Source organism: Bos indicus x Bos taurus, chromosome 24 (genome assembly GCF_003369695.1).
Source record: "Bos indicus x Bos taurus breed Angus x Brahman F1 hybrid chromosome 24, Bos_hybrid_MaternalHap_v2.0, whole genome shotgun sequence".
NCBI classification, from domain to species: domain Eukaryota; kingdom Metazoa; phylum Chordata; class Mammalia; order Artiodactyla; family Bovidae; genus Bos; species Bos indicus x Bos taurus.
Genome location: NC_040099.1, coordinates 53,906,748 through 53,927,995, shown reverse-complemented (window position 1 = coordinate 53,927,995; position 21,248 = coordinate 53,906,748). Strand labels below are relative to the sequence as shown.

Here is a 21,248-nt window from a genome sequence, read left to right as displayed (position 1 = left end):
GAGACCAATAAACACTTCTGGTCCACTACTCTTTGCTCACTGATGACACATACAACAGATAATAACAGTAGCTACTAACGTTTATTTCCTCCCTTCCACTAAGTACCGAGCACAGTACTAAGTGCTTTCCATACACCATGGGATTTAATTCTTACAGCAATCCTGTCAGGTATTCCGGTGATTTATTCCCATTTTGTAAATTAGGAACCTAGGCACCAAGAGGTGTGACACCTGCCCCAAATCACACACCTAGTTTTAGAGTAGGAGCAAAGATACCCTTTATCAAAAGATGCTCTCATAACATTGGGTTCTCTGAAGAGTTTGATGTGAGTACAAATGTTTTTTCACCCGTATCAGTCCTGCCAGACAAGAATACTGGATTGTGTTGCCATTTCCTCCTCCAGGGGAGCTTCCAAACCCAGGGACTGAACCCATGTCTCTTGTGTCTGCTGCACTGGCAGGTGGATTCTTAACCCCCGGTGCCATCTAGGAATCCCTGTCTCTTGACAGTGTGATTGATTGTTCTATGTGGTTTGTTTATTGGATAATGCTGTTAAAGTTAAATCTTTAAAATTCGTTTTACGTCATCTTTCCTGGTGATGAGTTGTGGCCTGAGTAAGCTAAAAATCTACTACTATAACCCACAAAACAATCAACCATCTGCATCCAGTAGGTGGTGTTTTGAGGGTTCTAAGGAGCTCTGGTCTTTCATGTCTCAGCACAAAAAGAATTCAGCGAAGGGCAAAGTGACTAGAGAAAGTCTGTGAGCAGCAACCAAGACCCAGAACAGCCAAAAATAAATATTTTTAAAGGATAAATTATTTATTAGAATAGGACATTTGTGAGGCTTACACACAGCTGGGTGAGAAGGTGCCACCCCGGGAACTTGGTGGGCTACCTTCTTTTCATCAAAGGGAAAGTGGGCAGGGGGAATAGGCCGCCTCCTCCCTCATTCTTGAGTGGACATGCTTCCATCATCAGCTCCTTCTCCAGGCTGGGCACAGGAGTTTTCTTGTCCCTACGTGGTCAAGCCAGGACTATCAGGGCTCCATAGAAAAATTATTTCAGGTCTCAGTAAAATGAGCGTCTTTCAACTGTCACCTTTCCATAAATTATTGAATTTTAAGTGTGCAGAGAGCGTGTCATAGGGGTCATCTCCTTACTGAGCTCACTGAGCAGAATGTGGGTCTCAGGCCACCATTATTTTATTGTTTTGAGGCATATCTTGTGCTTCTGTGGCATGGTTTGTTGCTAAGCAAGCCTGCTTAGTTTTGTGGTTAAGCAAACCTACTTTCTTGAGTAACCATTAACTTACAGGTGTCTCCTATACTATATTCTTTATCTACCATTCTCTAGAGGAATTAACTATTTAATTATCTACTTTGTCCCTTTATACCTTCAATAAACAGGACTGAATGCCTACTCTATTTCAGGCTGTATACCACTCTACACATTAAGAAGGCTTTTATTACCGTGTAATCTAGTAGGAAAAACAAAAAGGAAAGCAAATAGTTTCCCCCAACAATGTGCTGAGTTATGATAGAAGTATGCACGAGATCTTGGGAGGACAGAGTTAGAGTAACTCTGTCTAAGAGAGAAAGAAAAGACAGGGCCAATCTGAAAACATAATTTTGAGCTAAGATTTCGAGTCCTGACACAATTTCACTTGTTAGGCATTCTTACTTCCATTCTATTTTATATGTCTGGCTGCCGAGAAGTAGCTTATTAAGAGAGGATGTAGTAAAAATATAGATCCTATCTGGGTCAGGCAGCTCTGACTCTGACGAGGCTGAAGGTTAACCTGTGCTCAAATGATGGGGAGTGACTTTGTGACTTTCCTACCATATCTTGTCAAATCTAAAACTTGTCAGTGACTCATATCAAATTAGCCTTTTCCCATAAAGACCTGGAATTTAAATGTATGGCATTTGAATTTTGAGATAATAAAATGTTCAAAATAATTTATCTGTGGCGCTAGCAAGGTGATTTTCTCATTGTGCTATTACAGTACCATAAAACATATTTTCCTGTTCAATTTTCCTGGTGCATTTGTCAAACAGAAAATTCTACATTTTTAGAATTCTACATTTTAACATCTCTAAAAAGGGGATGTGCTTTACAATGAGTGATCAATAAGATTCAAAGGAAATACAGTTGGTGTGGCCTCACCAGTATATACTAGATGAGTATCAGTCCTGCCAGTGGCTAAAACCAGGGCACAATCTTATAGTGTATGATTCAGAGTGAAAATTCTGGAGCCAGACCATCAAGGTTTGAATCCTAATTCTGCTACTTAGTTGTGTGACCCAGGGCGAGTTATTTAACCTACTGTGCCTCAAGCTCTTCATTTTTTTGTTGTTTGTTATTTAGTCACTAAGTTGTATCTGACTCTTCTGTGACCCCATGGACTGTATAACCCATCAGGCTCCTCTAGTCAAAGGATTCTGCAGGCAACAATACTGGAGTGGGTTGCCATTTCCTTTTCCAGGGGATCTTCCCAACCCAGGGATCAAACCCATGTTTCCTGCATTGGCAGGCATATTCTTTACCACTGAGCCACTTGGGAAATCCTCTTCATCTTTACAATGGAGATAATAATGTTGCCCTCATAAAGGTTTGAAAAGATTGAGCCAGTTAACATAAATGTTTCATACAGAGCCTGCACATAATAAATGCCCAATGAATCCTTTTTAATAAGCCAAGTAGACTCACTACTTTAATAATTTGCTTATTTTAAAATGGCAGAAGTACATCTGAATTCATAAATCACCTATTGCCCCTCCTAGTAAGTCAAAGTGCTACATCTTCATCCATTACCTTGAATGATTTATAGAACTGTCCTTATTCTACAAATTAGAAAATCATAGTAAAAAACCTGCTTACATTAAGATAACAGAATTATAACTAAAACCCAGGTTTTCTTATTGCCAATACAATGAGCCTTCTATCTAGACCAGCTGGATACAGTTATGCACTGGGGTGGGGGGCAGGGGGAGGGGGCAGAGCCACTAGAAGGGGAAGAGCCTACTTCTCTGATTCACTATGTAGAAGAAACCCACCTGCCAACCAAGAACACTCATCTCAAACTCTTGCATAAACAAATAATAAATTTCTGACATATTGAAATATTCTACATTTGGGCAATCTATTTTTTTTTTACCACATACTCAAACAAACTTGTATCCCTATAAAGTTATATCTCTAGTCCTAGTTCCACTAAAGTATGCCGCTAGGTTTATTCTTTGAATGTTTATCTCTATCACAAGGGCTGCTGCTGCTAGGGGCATGCTAAAAATACACTTGGGAAGTGCAAAGAACTGACTCATTAGGAGACCCTGATGCTGCAAAAGACTGAAGGCAGAAGGAGAAGGGGATGACAGAGGATGAAATGGTTGGATGGCATCACCAACTTGATGGACATGAGTTAGAGTAAGCTCTGTGAATTGGTGATGGACAGGGAGGTCTGGCATGCTGCAGTCCATGGGGTCTCAAAGAGTCAGACACGACTGAGCAACTGAACTGAATTAACTGCTGATTGCAATATCTATCAAATGAATACATATTAAGATATAACTCTTCATTAGATGACTGGAGTTTATTTTCCTAGAACACATTCAATCAAAAAATGCTGTTTGTCTGAGTCAAGTAGGTTCTTCCTTTATGCCATGTTGGTGGATAAGAAAAGGAGGTGCTTCTATGTTCCAGTAAGAACATTTCCCCAGCTTCACCACCTCCAAGTTATCTGAATTATATAATGATTCAGGTGGAGAAAGCTGATAAGACGAAGTTGGGCAATCAGTTTTGATTACTTCCTTTGAAATGTCTACCAGTAACAAGATGGATCAATGCTCTTACTATGCAAATGTTTCTTATCTATTTCTCAGCTTTCAGATATCCAGACACTGGAGACAGTTACCAGCGTCATAGAAGATATAGACCCTCGCCTCAAAGACAACAGAGTAATGATTCACACCAGCTAACAAATGCACCAGGAAAATTAAACAACAAGAAAATGATGTTGTATAGTATCCTGATAACAAGATGAGCTTCCCAGGTAGCACAGTGGTAAAGAATCCACCTGCCAGTGTGGGAGATGCAAGAGACACAGGTTCCCCGAATCAGAAAGATCCCCTGGGGGAGGACATGGCTACCTGCTCCAATATCCTTGCCTGGGAAATACCATGGACAGAGGAGCCTAGAGGGTCACAAAGAGTTGGACACAACTTAGTGACTGAGCACGCACACACGCACACACAATAACAAGACAGGGACATCACCTCACTAGCCCCACAGATAAAACATTTTAAATATTTTGTCACCTCAAAATCAATACCATACATGTAAATTTCAGATATTTGTGGGGAAAGGCTCAATACATGTTCCCATTGCTCCCACTGCTACCTATTCCAGAATATTCTCAAGAACTCAAACACTACAGGTGTTTGGTGGGTACGGGCCCCTAAAATAAGTGTCAGCAAAGGGAAGGAGCAGGGCAGGAGCTCTGAACTTGTACAGAAAACGAAAACATTCTATTCATGCAGCTCTACATGATGATCTGATCTTGGCCTAGCTCCTTAGCCTTGCTAAGTCAGTTTTCCTCATATGCATAAAATTAAGGCTGGATTAAATAACCCTTAATACCGTCTAGCTCTACCTACTTGAATTGGAGGTAAAATTATCTTGAGAAATAATATTCCTAGATTCCCAACACTCCCATTTTTTCAAGATTCTATTGACATAATTCAAGATATTCTACAGTTCAGCTTTTGTTTGTTTGTTCCCCCCAAATAAGTGCTTTATCTGTAATTTTTAGTGTCAATCCAACATTAAAAGAGAAGGCCACTGGGTGTTGATATGAACAACAAAATCAGCTGAGTCCAACTCTAGAACCTATTACAGCTCACATGAATTCATGCAACGAATACTGACTGAATGCTCACAATGCCCAGGCAGTGTTTTAAGTGCCTGAGATAGATCAGCACACCAGACAGTAATTCCCTGCCCGATGTGCAGCTTACATTTTATTAGAGGAGTCAGGACAAATAAACCAATAAACAAAAAGAGGTGACATACATACTGTATTAGAAAGTGATAAGGACTACGAGAACAGACTAAACAGGAGTAGGCAGGAGGGTGTGGGGTAAGAGGGAGCAAGTTTAACAGAGTGATGAGAACAGGTTTTGTCTGGAGTTGGGTAAAATTTCCTAGAAAACAGAGTTTTATGCTAGTCTCAGCTTCATCGGTGACTAGCCACGTGCCCATGGATAAGAAATACAAATTCTTTGTGTCTTACTCTTCAGGTAAATGGGTAAGATCATAAGACCTTTCCAACAATACACTTCAGAAGTTTATGACAAAAATTCAACGACCTGTAGAAGAAAATGTTTTGGAAACTTTTACACTCACCATAAAACTAAAGGGATTCGCAGTTACCTGTCCTCCCCCTTCAGAGAGAAATAAACATACATCTAGGTTTCTCACTTCCCTTACAGTGCTTCCACATCACTTTTCCTTCAAATTTCACCTGTCCTATCTGCTTTCTGTCTACTCCAGAGAGATGTGTTATGATCAATCCTTCAAATAAATTGGAGAGAGGTTTTAGGTGATCCTTCTGACAGATGATCTCTAAGCCAGGTTAATTTGCAGACATGTCATACTTTACATTTCATTTGGTACCACACACCTGGAATGGTCTCTGCCTCTGACACTGTTTCCTGAACTTGTGTACCACAGACTGCATTTTTTTTATTAGACAAAAGCCAAAGACCCGCAGTGTTAAGAATGAAGCAAATTACTGTGTACAAGGATCAGTCCATGGACACCCTCAGCCAGAAACCATTACAGCCAACTAACAGATCAACTGATAATGCATCAAGCACTTGTCTTATACAAACAGTGTGCTGAGGGGCTGAGAAGAGTACCGGAAAACATGCACCATGATTCCTGATAGCCATACACCTGAAACTAACACAAGACTGTACATCAACTATATGCCAATAAAAGTTAAATAAATAAAGAAGAAAGAAACTGAAATTTTTCATTTTCATAACAGCTGACCTGGGGAAAAAAGAAACATACCCCAAAAAATGTGTGCTTCATTCTAAAGACCTGCCGACTAGTGATTCAAGTACCTACCATGAGACCACGGGTAAGGAAGGCAACATCTCTGAGGCAACCCTACACTCACTTGGGGAGCTTGTTTTAAACAACGGCAGACCGTGTTTGCTGACAAACACTGACACTATGATTGCCAGTCACTACAGTGGCGCATCCTCAACTCTTTTGCATCCTTAGTCTAACACAGTCTGTAAACTTTGATCCTTTTTTATTTTAATTCACAAAGATTTGGAACAAAATGTAATAAACTATTTCTTTAAAAACTGAGAGGGGATCTCCCTAGTGGTCCAGGGCTATAGCATCTGCCTGCCAATGCAGGAGACATGGGTTTGACCCCTGATCTGGAAGATCCACATGCCACAGAGCAACTAAGCCTGTTCGCCGCAACTACTGTGCCTGTGCTCTAGAGCCCAGGAGCCACAACTGCTGAAGCCCCCACACCCTGGAGCCCATGCTCCACAAGGGAAGTCACCGCCGTGAGCAGCTCGCACACTGCACCTGGAGTAGCCACTGCTCGCCCCAACTACAGAAAAGTCCACGCAGCTATGAGGACCCAGCACAGTCAAAAACAAACAAATAAAAAAGTTTTTAAAAACCAAGACATTATGAGTCTTCAGTAGCTACAATTTTATTTCCTGTCTGTGTGGGCCTTATAATGTCTCCAAATACAGCAAGTTCTTTGGACCTTACATCCACCTGCCGAGCGCCTTTTCCTTTCTCCCATCTATCTAAACTCTACTACCCCAACTGGGTTAAGCACTCCTATATGCTCTCAGAACACCTATGTGTTGACAGTCTCATTTCAGTTATATGTAAAATTATTTGTAGCATGAATAGCTCCACTGCCAGATTATAAAGAGCAGAGGCATCATCATTAAAGTTGACCACTAGATCTGACACTTAGTAGGCTTCAACGAATAAATGCTTAACTCTTACATGATCTTTACATTCAACATAATCACATCTCTTTCCCCCAAACCATCAGCAACTAGTGACTAGGCTTTATCTGTCATCCTTTATCTTTACCCTCTACAATGTTGTTAAATAGGATAACATCTAAAGGATCAGTGAAATCATATTATAGAACTGTTTTTTAAAAAACAGAGTACAGGAATGCACGTGTTCCAAGTTGCTTCAGCCATGTCCAACTCTTTGGAATTCTATGTACCATTGCCTACCAGGCTCCTCTGTCCATGGGATTCTCCAGGCAAGAATCCTGGAATGGGTTGCCATCTCTCCTCCAGGGGATCTTCCTGACCCAGGGACTGAATCCACGTCTCTTATTATGCCTCCTGCACTGGCAGGCAGGTTCTTTACCACTTAGCGCCACCTGGGAAGCCCACAGTATAGAAATACGAGGAGCTAAACAAGAAGTACAAACGTGAATTCCTGTCAGCGGTTCCGGCTCTTCATCACCAAAGCAGCCCAGCAGCACCGTCAGTCGCTGTGCTTTTGCCCTCCACCCACTCTCTTCTGCTTCTCAAGTGTCCAGACTCTGATCTCTAATGTAATTCCCTGCTATGAGGAGCAAGAACTCCTGGTTCCTTGGGAGGAGGTTATAAATACGTCCTATGGCAGGAAAAAATCAGGAAGGTCTTGAATATCCAGCTGTTTCCAGAAAGCAGTGATGATGTCAAGAATGTCAACACGAAGGAGGCTTTCAAGGGACCTCACAGGCCAGACTGTGATAACTGGAACTTCAATAATAGTCTATTGGGGTTAATTAGACTATATTACACCTATAGAAGGTTCTAAGGTCATAACGATGCTTAAAAGATAAAAGGTAATATAAACTGTTGATAATAATAATAGAATATATTTCTATATTGTAATAAGAGTGCTAAGTTGCTTCAGTCATGTCTGACTTTTTGCGACCCGGTGGACTGTAGCCCACCAGGCTCCTCTGTCCATGGAATTCTCCAGGCAAAAATATCGGAGGGGGTTGCCATTCCCTTCTCTGGGGGAATCTTCCCAACTGAGGGATCAAACTCACATCTCTCATGTCTCCTGCACTGGCAGGTAGGTTCTTTACCACTAGTGCCACCTGGAAAGCCCACTGTAATAAGAAGAAGAAGATTAATATATTAATATTATATATTAGGAAACAAGGAACCTTGTTTCTTCTATTAATGATATATCTGTTTAGAAGGGCATGGTAAACATCTCCAAGAAGCAGACAACAGAAAACTCATGAGGAATAACAATGATCTTAGTTAAGTATGATCAACACTCTATTGCTCCAATGCAAAAGAGACATAGAAACACTATACCTAGCTACTAATAACAATAGTAGTATTGAATAATAATGTACTAGTTAACATTTATTGAGGCTTCCTTTATGATCTATTTTACTGTTCCATGAGATATTTATGAACAATCCTAGGCGGTAGCTACAACCACTAGTCCCACTGTACAGATGTGAAAGGCAAAGTGTACAGAAGTTAACTAAACAAGGTCATATAGCTAGCATGTGGTAGAGCCTCAAACAAAGACAGGTCTGACTCCAGAGTCCCCACCTAGCCCTTAGAAACAAAGAAATCCCCAACATTTCTTGTTACACACAACCCTGGTTTTCTGAAACATATGTAACTATGAAGATCTCATTGGTCAGCATTAAAGGATGAAAATTTACAGCATAAAAGGCGGTGTCAACTTCTTTTTGTCTCCAGAGACTGACACGTGCCACATATGATCCTTCCTCACAACCCAGTGATGGAGTTGACGAAGGAAGACCACCCACCAATCCTGATACACCTATCTTGAGAATTCCACAGTATACACGCCCGTCTCTTTATTTGTGAGCAATACTACTTATGAAAGTGAAAGTGTCAGTCGCTCAGTCGTGTCCAACTCTTTGCCATCCCATTGACTGCAGCCCACCAGGCTCCTTTCCCAGGCAAGAATACTGGAGTGGTGCCATTCCCTTCTCCAGGGGATGTTCCCAACCCAGGAATCAAACCTGGGTCTCCCACCACTGCAGGCAGATTCTTTGCCATCTGAGCCATGGAAGCTCAAATACTACTTATGGCTCTACCCAAATCTTGCTTGTGGCTCTAAAAGACTTTTAAACAAGATGTATATTCAAAGATTTTTGCCACATTTCTCTCATGCAAGACTCATGTTAAAAAATTTCACCATGTTCTTCAGTATCAACTTATATGAAAGAAAACTGAATTAATACAACATAATCTTAAAATGATATATCAGTTTATAAGTTACAGGTATATTACTTCTAGGAAGATACTGAAATAAACATAAAGAAAAGAACAATGAATGAGAGGAGGAATCCTGAGACAAACAGATACTGTATCCAAGTCAGGAAGGGCTGAGAGGCATCAATGGTTACATAATAAGTAGAAGGAGGAGGGTTCAACAGATAATCAGCACCTATCATTACACACTTGTCAAAAGAAGGGTTCCAATTGTGTGTTCCAAAAGTATTTGTTAGCTAAATTTCTGAAGAGAATAGATAATTACAGGGCCAATCCTCACCTACTAGGAGAAGAAAAATCCCTAGATGGCCCTACTAATCACAATCAAATTATTTGAGAAATGTATGTTTTCAAAATGTCAACACACTAGGTCAACAAAATATAACAGGACAATGGTTCAGGTACTGCTCGCCAAGGGAAATTTAAAGACTGAATTATTTCTGGGATAAATACCAAGTTTCACAAGTTAAATCTGTATGGAAAAACAAATACTTTAAGGTCTCATAATATAACAGGCAAAACTCATGAAAAGTGAAGTTACTCAGTCATGTCCAACTCTTTGGGACCCCATGGACTCTACCGTCCATGGAATTTTCTAGGCCAGAATACTGGAGTGGGTAGCCTATCCCTTCTCCAGGGGATCTTCCTTACCCAGGACTCAAACCAGGGTCTCCTGCATTGCAGGCAGATTCTTGATCAACTGAGCTACCAGGGAAGCCCTATGTAACCATTTTAAAAAAAAAAAAAAAACAAGAGGACTCCTTCTAACGCTCCTATAAGCAGGCCCATTATCACAACCAATAACTGACTGCTGATACTCAGTTCCTACAACATTTTGCTTCATTAGGATCCAAAGTCATTGCTCCTTATCAGCAAAATCAATTACAAACGTTCATTTGTTAATGCTGACCTATTTGAGATTTTACATCTTTCATCTTTAAACATGTCTTTTCACATAGATAGTTACTGACAAACACTGATACCAAGCACACTATTTTAATTGAGAATATTCACCATTTGGAAAGCAAGTAGAGAATTCTATTAGGTTCTTTTCCTGCTAGTTGCCTTTTTAAAATACATTCAGTTCAGTCACTCAGTTGTGTCTGACTCTTCGTGACCCCATGAATCACAGCACGCCAGGCCTCTCTGTCCATCACCAACTCCTGGAGTTCACTCAAACTCATGTCCATCAAGTCGGTGATGTCATCCAGCTATCTCATCCTCTGTCATCCCCTTCTCCTCCTGCCCCCAATCCCTCCCAGCATCAGGGTCTTTTCCAATGAGTCAACTCTTTACATGAGGTGGCCAAGTACTGGAGTTTCAGCTTTAGCATCAGTCCTTCCAATGAACACCCAAGACTGATCTCCTTTAGAATGGACTGGTTGGATCTCTTTGCAGTCCAAGGGACTCTCAAGAGTCTGCTCCAACACCACAGTTCAAAAGCATCAATTCTTCAGCACTCAGCTTTCTTTACAGTCCAACTCTCACATCCATACATGACCATTGGAAAAACCATAGTCTTAACTAGACGGACCTTTGTTGGCAAAGTAATGTCTCTGCTTTTGAAGATGCTGTCTAGGTTGGTCATACCTTTCCTTCCAAGGAGTAAGTGTCTTAATTTCATGGCTGCAATCACCATCTGCAGTGATTTTGGAGCCCCAAAAAATAAAGTCTGACACTGTTTCCACTGTTTCCCCATCTATTTCCCATGAAGTGACGGGACCAGATGCCATGATCTTCGTTTTCTGAATGTTGAGCTTTAAGCCAACTTTTTCACTCTCCTCTTTCACTTTCATCAAGAGGCTTTTTAGTTCCTCTTCACTTTCTGCCATAATGATGGTGTCATCTGCATATCTGAGGTTATTGATTTCTCCCGGAAATCTTGATTCCAGCTTGTGCTTCCTCCAGCCCGGCGTTTTTCATAATGTACTCTGCATATAAGTTAAATAAGCAGGGTGACAATATACAGCCTTGACGTACTCCTTTTCCTATTTGGAACCAGTCTGTTGTTCCATGTCCAGTTCTAACTGTTGCTTCCTGACCTGCATATAGGTTTCTCAAGAGGCAGGTCAGGTGGTCTGGTATGCCCACCTCTTTCAGAATTTTCCAGTTTATTGTGATCCACACAGTCAAAGGCTTTGGCATAGTCAATAAAGCAGAAATAGATGTCTTTCTGGAACTCTCTTGCTTTTTCGATGATCCAGCGGATGTTGGCAATTTGATCTCTGGTTCCTCTGCCTTTTCTAAAACCAACTTGAACATCTGGAAGTTCACAGTTCACATATTGCTGAAGCCTGGCTTGGAGAATTTTGAGCATTACTTTACTAGCGTGTGAGATCACCTTCAATTGAAGACCAGGTGAAAGCTCTTCAGCTGTACAATTAAATAGGTTTTTAAATTTCCAAGTCCTCTTAAGTCAAACAGAGAAGGAGAAATACTGTATGACATCCCTTATATGTGGAATCTAAGAAGAAATGATACAAATGAACTCACAAAACAGACTCAGAGAATGAACCTATGGTTGGAGGGGTTGGAGTAGGGAAGGACTAGGGGAAAGGGATAGTTAGGGAGTTTGGGATGGACATGTGCACACTGCTATATTTTAATGGATAACCAACAAGGACCTGTTTATAGCACATGGAACTTTACTCAACGTTATGTGGCAGCCTGGATAGGAAAGGACTTTGGGGGAGAACAGATACATGTATACATATGGCTGAATCCCTTTGATGTTCACCTGAAACTATCACAATACTGTTAATTGGCTATACCCCAATACAAAATGGAAAGCTTTAAAAAATGAAAATAAAATACATTTTAAGAACGTACCAAAAAAAATTTTGGAAATCTTTGTACTTGCAGAGAGGTCCAAAAAATGCTACTGCCTTAAAATCTGTCTATTAAATTTGTGGAGTAGAACTCTTTCTTGTGTTAACATTTGAAAGCACGAGCAGTATTTGATATTAAAATGCAAACCACATTAGTTGCCATCAAAATGATGATATCACATATAAGATAAGCATATAGCTGATGTTTTACCTTGCAACTTTAGGTTGAACTCATTAAGAAGCTTAACTGTCTCAAAAGCTAATTTCCAAAGCCGTTCAGTACTTACAGTAGAGGAACACAGGCTCTTCTCAATTAACAAATTTCGATTTGGGCCCTAAGATTTAAAAAAAAATTCACAGTAAAACTTTACCACTGCTGAGTCATCAAATTGAAGTGTGATAGGTCAAGAAAGAACAATCCGCTTCTATTCCTGATAAAAGTTCACAGAACTGATAAAGGTTAAGTCCACAAGGGCAAATGAAGTTCACCACTGACGCTACTGGTTCAGTTACACGTGGTAGACTCAAATATTTTCTGCAAAGTACCTGCTAACGAATATTACCACAGGCAAGCTATGAACATTTTACATTTCACAACGCTTGTCAATTTGTACAACTAAGCTTTTTTCCTCTGCTTGATGCATGTTTTTGTCACTGTAAGTTGTAATATGTCTCAGCAGATTCCACTTCATGTTTACTGATTAGTTTTTCTAAAATTCTTTGAACTATTCCCTTTTTACTTGTAACATGCAGACTATTCATAGAGGCTAATTCTTTGACACTTTAAACTCATCTTTGACCCCTGGAATAAAAAAGAAAGCAACTTAATAGTATCAATAATACCTTTTGGACTCATCAAGAGATAAGAAAAACCAAAGAATCTCTATCAATATCACTAGACCAATTTTTAACTATCAATGTTGCTCCCCCAAATCATCAACTCTTTGGTCAATTGTTCTCCCTAAGAAGTTAATAGTATTAAACAAGTTTATCTCCTCTGGACAATTTCTTCAGGTGTTTCAATTAAGCAGAATTTAATAAACCCACTGTCCGTAAGCAGTTTTCCTTATTTGGCTAACAAACAAGCCATTCTAAACTTACTGTGACTTCAGCCTCGTTTTTATTTTTTATATTTTTGAAGAAATTATGCTGTGATTTAAAAAAATTGTTTCTAATTTGCTTTTCTGTGTAAGTTGGAAATATTGAGTGCTTGGTCTAGTAATGTTGACAGAGACTGTATTCTTTATGTGTCATAAAATATTCATCTTTTAAATTTTATTCAATCATTTAAAAACATACATTCTTAATCGTGGACTGTACAGAAAACCAGCGGCAGGCTAAATTCCAAAAATGAGCCATAATTTGCCCATCCCTACTCTAGACAACAGGCTTCCCTGGTGGTTCAGTGGTAACCAGAAGCCACCTGCCAATGCAGGAGACACGGGTTCGATCCCTGGGTCAGGAAGATGCCCTGGAGAAGGAGATGGCAAACCAGTGTTAGTGAATCTGAGACTCTGGGTCATGGAGAATGCTATAAAAATTTCATGCTATAAAATCTAGACATTTTTAGAATCTAGAACTAGGATACAGAGACTCCAGTTTTACAATTCAGAACTCTACAAACGTGACTCAAAGGGGAGCTCCCCATCTATCCCTACTGGACAACAGAAACCCCCACCTTTTGAACATCCTGGAAGATCCTCCCCTCTTCTCCTCACCCCTCACCTGTATACCTTACTCACTCTTTCATGTTTGGGGGTTCCTCTTTGTGGCCATGGCCAAGTAGAGCCCTGACATAGAAATCGGGACCCTCAAATTTGACATTCCATTGTATACAGAAAACAAATCCTAAGTCACAAGCAAACTAGGTTATAACCTCCCGTGTGTAAGGTTACATTGTAGGCATGGTCACTAGTTAGCAAACTGAAATTTCTACTAATCCATGAAAAGATTAACCTAAGCAAGGTCTGTGAGTTCAAAATAGTGGTGTTATCAACGTTTGTTCATATTTTAATTTTATTTTTAAACTTTACAATATTGTATTGGTTTTGCCAAATATCAAAATGAATCCACCACAGGTATACATGTGTTCCCCATCCTGAACCCTCCTCCCTCCCCATACCATCCCTCTGGGTCGTCCCAGTGCACCAGCCCCAAGCATCCAGTATTGTGCATCAAACCTGGACTGGCGACTCGTTTCATATATGATATTGTACGTATTTCAATGCCATTCTCCCAAATCATCCCACCCTCTCCGTCTCCCACAGAGTCCAAAAGACTGTTCTATACATCAGTGTCTCTTTTGCTGTCTCGTATACAGGGTTATTGTTACGATCTTTCTAAATTCCATATTATGTGTTAGTATACTGTATTGGTGTTTTTCTTTCTGGCTTACTTCACTCTGTATAATAGGCTCCAGTTTCATCCACCTCATTAGAACTGATTCAAATGTATTCTTTTAAATGGCTGAGTAATACTCCATTGTGTATATGTACCATAGCTTTCTTATCCATTCATCTGCTGATGGACATCTAGGTTGCTTCCATGTCCTAGCTATTATAAAACAGTGCTGCGATGAACATTGGGGTACACGTGTCTCTTTCAATTCTGGTTTCCTCAGTGTATATTTCACCTTTCTGCGTTTTTTTGCTTTCTGTCCTTCCCCAGGGCTTCCCAAGTGGCTGAATGGGTAAAGAATCAGCCTGCAATGCAGGAGACAGAGGAAACGTGGGTTTGATCCCTGCGTCAGGAAAATTACCTGGAAGTGGGCACGGCAACCCACTCCAGTATTCTTCCCTGAAAAATCCCGTGGACAGAAGAGCATTGTGGGCCACAGTCCATAGGGTCGCAGAGTCAGACATGACTGAAGCAACTGAGCACACACACACTCCTTCCCCATCTCACACCTTTTCTCTGACTTGAAATTAAGACTGTTGGGGAGGCTCTGGCCACTGGCTTTGTCTACCAACTAAACTTGCTTTACGTATGGGAAAGAGGACTGAAGGGTAAGTGACAAGGGTACTTCCCCTGAACCTCCACTCCCAACTCAAGATGTCAAGCCTGTATCTTGTTGAAAACCCAAAGCCAGGTGTTCCTTTTAATGGCCACCACTTTACAAAGGCAAACACATGTGCCTAAGCTAAAACACCTTTCCATTATGTGAGTGTTGGGACAGTAACTAAGGAGAGAGAGAACACAAAGGACATTAGTGGTCTAACAGGAACCACTTCTGGACTGAAGCCTCCTGAAGAGGGAGAAGAGAATAGGGCTCCTAATCATAATGACTACAGTCTAAAGAATACATCTGGTTTACAGAATGGGGAGAGATGCTTCTTTCTAAAAGGTTGTAACTTGATGTGAGAAGGAAGAGGGAGATAAGATCATCTCCTAACACACCCCATCAGCTTTCAAGAGCTGTAACGGAGAATGAATGCCAGGCGCTAAGCTCAAAACCCTGGAGACAGGAAAGGCCACCCACTCCAGTATTCTGACCTGGAGAATTCCATGGACTGTGTATAGTCCATGGTGTTTCAGAGAGTCAGACACAACTGAGTGACTTTCACAAGCTCAAAACCAGATTAAGGAGTAGTAGGACTCATCGGAAAAGACCCTGATGCTGGCAAAGATTGAGGGCAGAAGGGGATGACAGAGGATGAGATGTTTGGATGGCATCATTGACTCAACAGACAGGAGTTTGAGCAATCTCTGGGAAATAGTGAACGACAGGGAAGCCTGGTGTGCTGCAGTCCATGGGGTCACAAAGAGCTGGACACGACTCAGCGACTGAACAAGGCCAATGACAAAATTTCTTAATGTTGTTACTGCCAAAGCAGGCAGTGCCCTCTAGTGGGGAAAAAAAAAATTAAACAGTCCTTACTAAGACTTGGATTGGCTTCTACAAAATAACCATACACAGACAGCTAAATGGCAACAATTATGACTAGCTGAAATTCTGAAAACAAGCACTGACATAACTGTATTTAGCAATAATAGTTTACACTGGGCACTTCCCTACGGTGAGGCACTGTGTTAAGGAACTGTTTTACAGGCATTCTCTCAATCCCTTCAACTGTGTTCTGAAGCAGCCCCACTAGCTCTGCTTTATAAATTCAATCTTACAGCTCTAACTTGCTCAAGGCACCCCAACTAAGAAGGGGCAGGAGGGAATAAGATATTTAAAGTTTAAACCCTCGTAAGAAATCTCAGAAACACACACACAATGAATGAGAACTACAGCAGAAAGTAGGAAAATGTTTGCTAAACTTTGGCCATTTTTAATAGAAAATTGATACCTCTTTAACCGAAGATGATGAAATAAATCTAAATAAAATTTTTCATATGTCCCTCAGGTCTAAAAAAAAATGAAGACTGAAATGATTTGAAGGAGTGCTGAGTGGTTCATTTGTCGGGGGCATTATCAAGGTCCTTCCAGGGCTCCTGTCATGAGGACTTCTGAATCCCACTCCAAGAGACTTCTTTGTGCTTCTATTGTCTTCTTATACTCGTATCCAAAATCCCACATAAATCATTCAGTAAATCAAATAGCATCTAGTACTTCAACCTGAGACAAATAAATAGTCCTCTAAACATTATTAAAAAAAAAAAAAAACACCTATATTCTAGGGACTTATTTTACAATAAAACATCATAGGAACATCAGTAAAACTAATTCTGAGCAAAAAAACTAAATACGGCCTGCTTTATAGTTTTACTTCCTAAGAAAAATTACTAACATAATGCATTTATGCTGTGGTATCAGATTTTAAAGACTTAACTATCAGAAGGAAGAAAAACTGTTGGTTTTAGTATTTGGAAAACAGTTCAGTCTGACTGCAGCCATAAATCAATGTAGGGACTAACAAAAATTAATATTCACTCAAGGCTGCATCAAAAACATAGGTCCCTTTTGCCTAGGGAATAAAATCCAATTCTCAGCTGAGCACACCACCTGCCTCAGAAGGGTCCCCAAGCCACTCTCTGGTCCTCATTCAGAGAACTACTTACGTAGCTCTTTAAATTACTACTAGGCACTATCCTAGTTGTTGAGGAGTAAATAGTGAACTCCGGGAGTTGGTGATGGACAGGGAGCCCTGGCGTGCTGCGATTCATGGGGTCGCAAAGAGACACGACTGAGCGACTGAACTGAACTGAAATAGTGAATAATACAAAGTTCCCGCCCTCACGTTTCAGTGAAGAAAAATTAGGTCTGAGTTTCCCTGGTGGCTCAGTTGATAAGGAATCCACCTGCCAAAGCAGGATACACAAGAGATGTGGGTTCAATCCCTGGATCAGGAAGATCCCCAGAAGGAAGTGGCAACCCATCCCAGTATTCTTGCCTGGGAAATCCCATGGACAGAGGAGCCTCGCAGGCTAGTCCATGGGGTTGCAAAGACATGACTTAAGTGACTAAACCACCACCACCACCAAAGAGTAAAGTAGAATAGCGGGGCAGGGAGGAGGGTAGGCTTGTCTGATAAAGTGGCATTTGAGCAGACACCTGAAGTAAGGGAGGGAATTAAGAGGCGTTTGTGTAAAGACTGACAAGATGGAGGACACTGCAAAGGCCTGGACACAGAGGCATATTTGTGGTTATTTGGTTAACAGCCAAACCAACGTGGCTGAATCAGAGCAGAGTGGTAGCAAAGGTTTCGGCCTTGAGGAGTGACGGGAGGGGTGTTGGCACATCATCTAGGGCTTTTCAGGGTACGGTGGGAACTTCACAACTACTTTTCCAGCAGGTAGCCACTGGAAAGCTTAAGAGGTACATCATCAGACACGTTTTTCAATAATAATTCTTCCTGTAATGTAGAGCATATAGCTCCACCATAAAGGAGGCAGAGCTCTGAAAAACTGCCTTCCAACTGTGCTGCTGAAGACTCTTGAGAGTCCCTGGGACAGCAAGGAGATCAAACCAGTCAATCCTAAAGGAAATCAACCCTGAATATTCACTGGGAAGACTGATGCTGAAGCTGAAGCTCCAATACTTTGGCACTTGCTGCGAAGACCCAACTCATTGGAAAAGACCCTGATGCTGGAAAAAGATTAAAGGCAGAAGGGGACGACAGCAAGGATGAAATGGCTGGATGGCATCACCGACTCCAACTCTGGGAGATGGCTAATGACAGGGAAGCCTCGAGTGCTGCAGTCCATGCGGTCGCAGAGTTGGACACAACTGTGCAACTTAACAATAATGTAGAGTAGAAGGGGGAACCACAAGGGTAGAATCAGCCTATGCCTTATTCCTGGCACCTCCCTTACCTAGGTGTACTAGCATTATTAGCAGCTAGTGTTTACTAAGATCACAGATGCCAGGCATTATCATTCAATCCTTGAAACAAAACTTCGAAGCAGCTGTTACAAATGAAAAGGAAATTTTAAATGAAGCCTCAGGCAGGATCAAGGAGCTTGTTCACAAGAGTTAATAAATGGTAGAATCATAAAACACATCTGCCTGATGTTAAAGCACAGGTTTCCTCCACTATGACACACAGTATACCCAACTCTATAAAAAATTTTGTATCCGGCCTTTTTTAACAACTCAAGTCTTTGCACGTCTTGTTGCTGTTGCCTTTTAGTCGTTATGTCCGGCTCTTTTCCAACCCCATGGACTGTAGCCTGCCAGGTTCCTCTGTCCACAGAATTTCCCAGGCACGAATACTGGAGTGGGCTGCCATTTACAGGGGATCTCCTGACCCAGGGATTGAACTCACATCCCCTGCATTAGCGGGCAGATTCTTTACCACTGAGCCACCAAGGAAGACCCTTTGAATGTCTTACTCTGTCTAAACATCCTTCAGTCCAATTTCTTTGATGAAAAACTTGTTCATTTTGGAGATCAATTCAAGCATCCCCTCCTAAGTGAATTTGTTCCTGATCCTTCCGGCCACTTAGCTGCTCCATCGTCTGTGCCTTAATAGCTATTACTCCAGCTTCATTTCTCTGAAACAATACTTACTTGGTGGTATATAACTGTATCCGTTTATATATTTCCATCGAGTTCCTCGTGATAAGTCATACCTTATTTGCCATCATCTCTCCTACCCCTACCCTCTCCTCTCCTCCTTCCCACCTCCACAAAGCCAAATGCATGCTGAAAAGTGAAAGTGAAGTCGCTCAGTCGTGCCCAACTCTATGTGACCCCATCAACTGAAGCCTACCACGCTCCTCCGTCCATGGGATTTTCCAGGCAAGGGTACTGGAGTGGGTTGCCATTTACTTCTCCAGAGGATATTCCCAACCCAGGGACTGAACCTGAGTCTCCCGCATTGTAGGCACTTTACCGTCTGAGCCACCAGGGAAGTCAAATGCATGCTAGCTGAATGGAATAATAAATCATCGAAGAATCATAGACTTTTCATGCACCTATTCTACACATCTTGGACATTCGATGCCATATTTTTTAAAAATTAACTGTCCAAAAAAAGATAGTAATTGGTGATGAACATATTAACAAGATGGGAGAATCTTTTCACAATGTGTATACATAACATACACTTTAAATATCTTTACAATTTGTCAATTATACCTCAACAAAGCTGAGGTATAAAAATTAGCTATGGATGGCAATAAGAAAAAATAAAATGGGTGGATATTAACTAGACTTACACATAAACGTTCAATCATGTCATACACCTGAAACTAATATATGCTAATCTTATCAATGTGCAAAATAAATGCATACTCTAGCACCTTGTTAAGTAGGGCTCTGGATCACCTGTACAATTTAGACATTTAAACAATAAAAGGAAAGCCAGATGGCACTATTACAAGTGAGGCAATTATGAACATAAAATTGTGTCCTAAGTATTTGGAAATTAAAAACAGCCTGAAAGATGGAAGTAGCATTATTTTTGCTGGTTTCAGTATTTTAAGACCAAAATGTGTATATGAGATTGCCTTGAATGGCAAAATTAAATAAGGGTAATATGTGGGAGACAAAAACAAATCGTGGCTTAATTGAAGCAATATACTACAATGCAAAGCATTCCAGTTGCAAGAAATGCTCCATTTCCAGAAACACTCATATAAAACCTATGTGGCTATCACGATGAAAAATTGAATGCAATCTACTCCTCTGAAATTCTGATCTTCATTTGTATTCCAGAATGTTTATAATAGTCCCAGATTTCTAGTTCAGTTTTTTTTCTATAAAATTATCAAATTTATTAATTTTGAAAATATTGACCCAAGATTTCTTATTGGGCCTGTTTCCTAAATGAGCTGACATTTTTGTTATTTTACCTTTATGCCAGGTTATTGGTTTGGACAGGCTATATTGCAAAACAGGGTATCAGAGGTGGACAGGTGAAGCAATTTTTGATTTCCCCTTGTGATGTTTTTTCCCACCAAAACCTTTCAAGTACCTGACAAGTTTCCGAGCCAGTCATCAATTCAGTCTCTCAGCTCCAAATTCACCCCAAAGGGGCTCACTCGCAGCTTTCCAGCAGCTCCAGCATCAGTTAACTCGAAGGATATGAAGAAACCCAGTGGTTCTCTGTCCCAGTCACAGTCCCAGAATGCATGGTTCTCCCTGGCACCACACAGACCTGGCCCAGGCCGGTGATCACCTTCTTTCAACTTTCCCAATACAAACCCCTTTTGCTCCTGGCATCCAGCCAGCACCGTCCAGCATGCGGAAGGTTCCCTCACTCTCTCTCCAGGCCCACACTTGGTCACTAGCTGCAGCTTCCCTAAATCTTGGAGGGTGGCTTCCTTCTTGCCCAGTGACTGCAAACAGACTCCGGTCTGGGCAAGCCTGTAAACTCTGCCATTCAGTGGGCTGCCCCTTCAACAAGATCAGACTCCCATCTGAGATCCCTTGTCCTTGAGTACTTGCAAGCTTGTCCCTACTTGAGTCCTCTCTCTTAGCTCTGGGGTACCAGATAAGACTTATTTTGTCATAATTTAGAACTTTTCCCCCCACTCTGCGGAACCTGGGAGGCAGGCAGGCAGCCTGGTCCAGGGAAACATCGCTTCATCAGCTGCTGCAAACACTGAACTCCAGTGGGTCTGACCAGTTTAAAACTTTTGTATATTGAGTTGCTCCTGTTTAAAACCACTGTGTGGTTTGTTTCTAGACTGGACCCAGACT

General features: G+C 41.1%; 1 protein-coding gene across 2 annotated transcripts in view; it reads right to left on the bottom strand.

Moving 5' to 3' along the window:
• Nucleotides 1-21,248, bottom strand: part of C24H18orf54 (chromosome 24 C18orf54 homolog) — a 48,578-nt gene that overhangs the window by 876 nt on the left and 26,454 nt on the right. The window contains exon 9 of one of the 2 annotated variants that reach the window (XM_027525807.1): nucleotides 12,456-12,492. The exons of the other annotated variant lie outside the window; for it this stretch is intronic. Within the exon in view, the coding sequence (XP_027381608.1) occupies nucleotides 12,471-12,492 (22 nt within the window). The 3' untranslated portion in view covers nucleotides 12,456-12,470. Of the gene's footprint in view, nucleotides 1-12,455; nucleotides 12,493-21,248 lie in introns of those variants that run through there. 2 annotated transcript variants of the gene reach the window in all.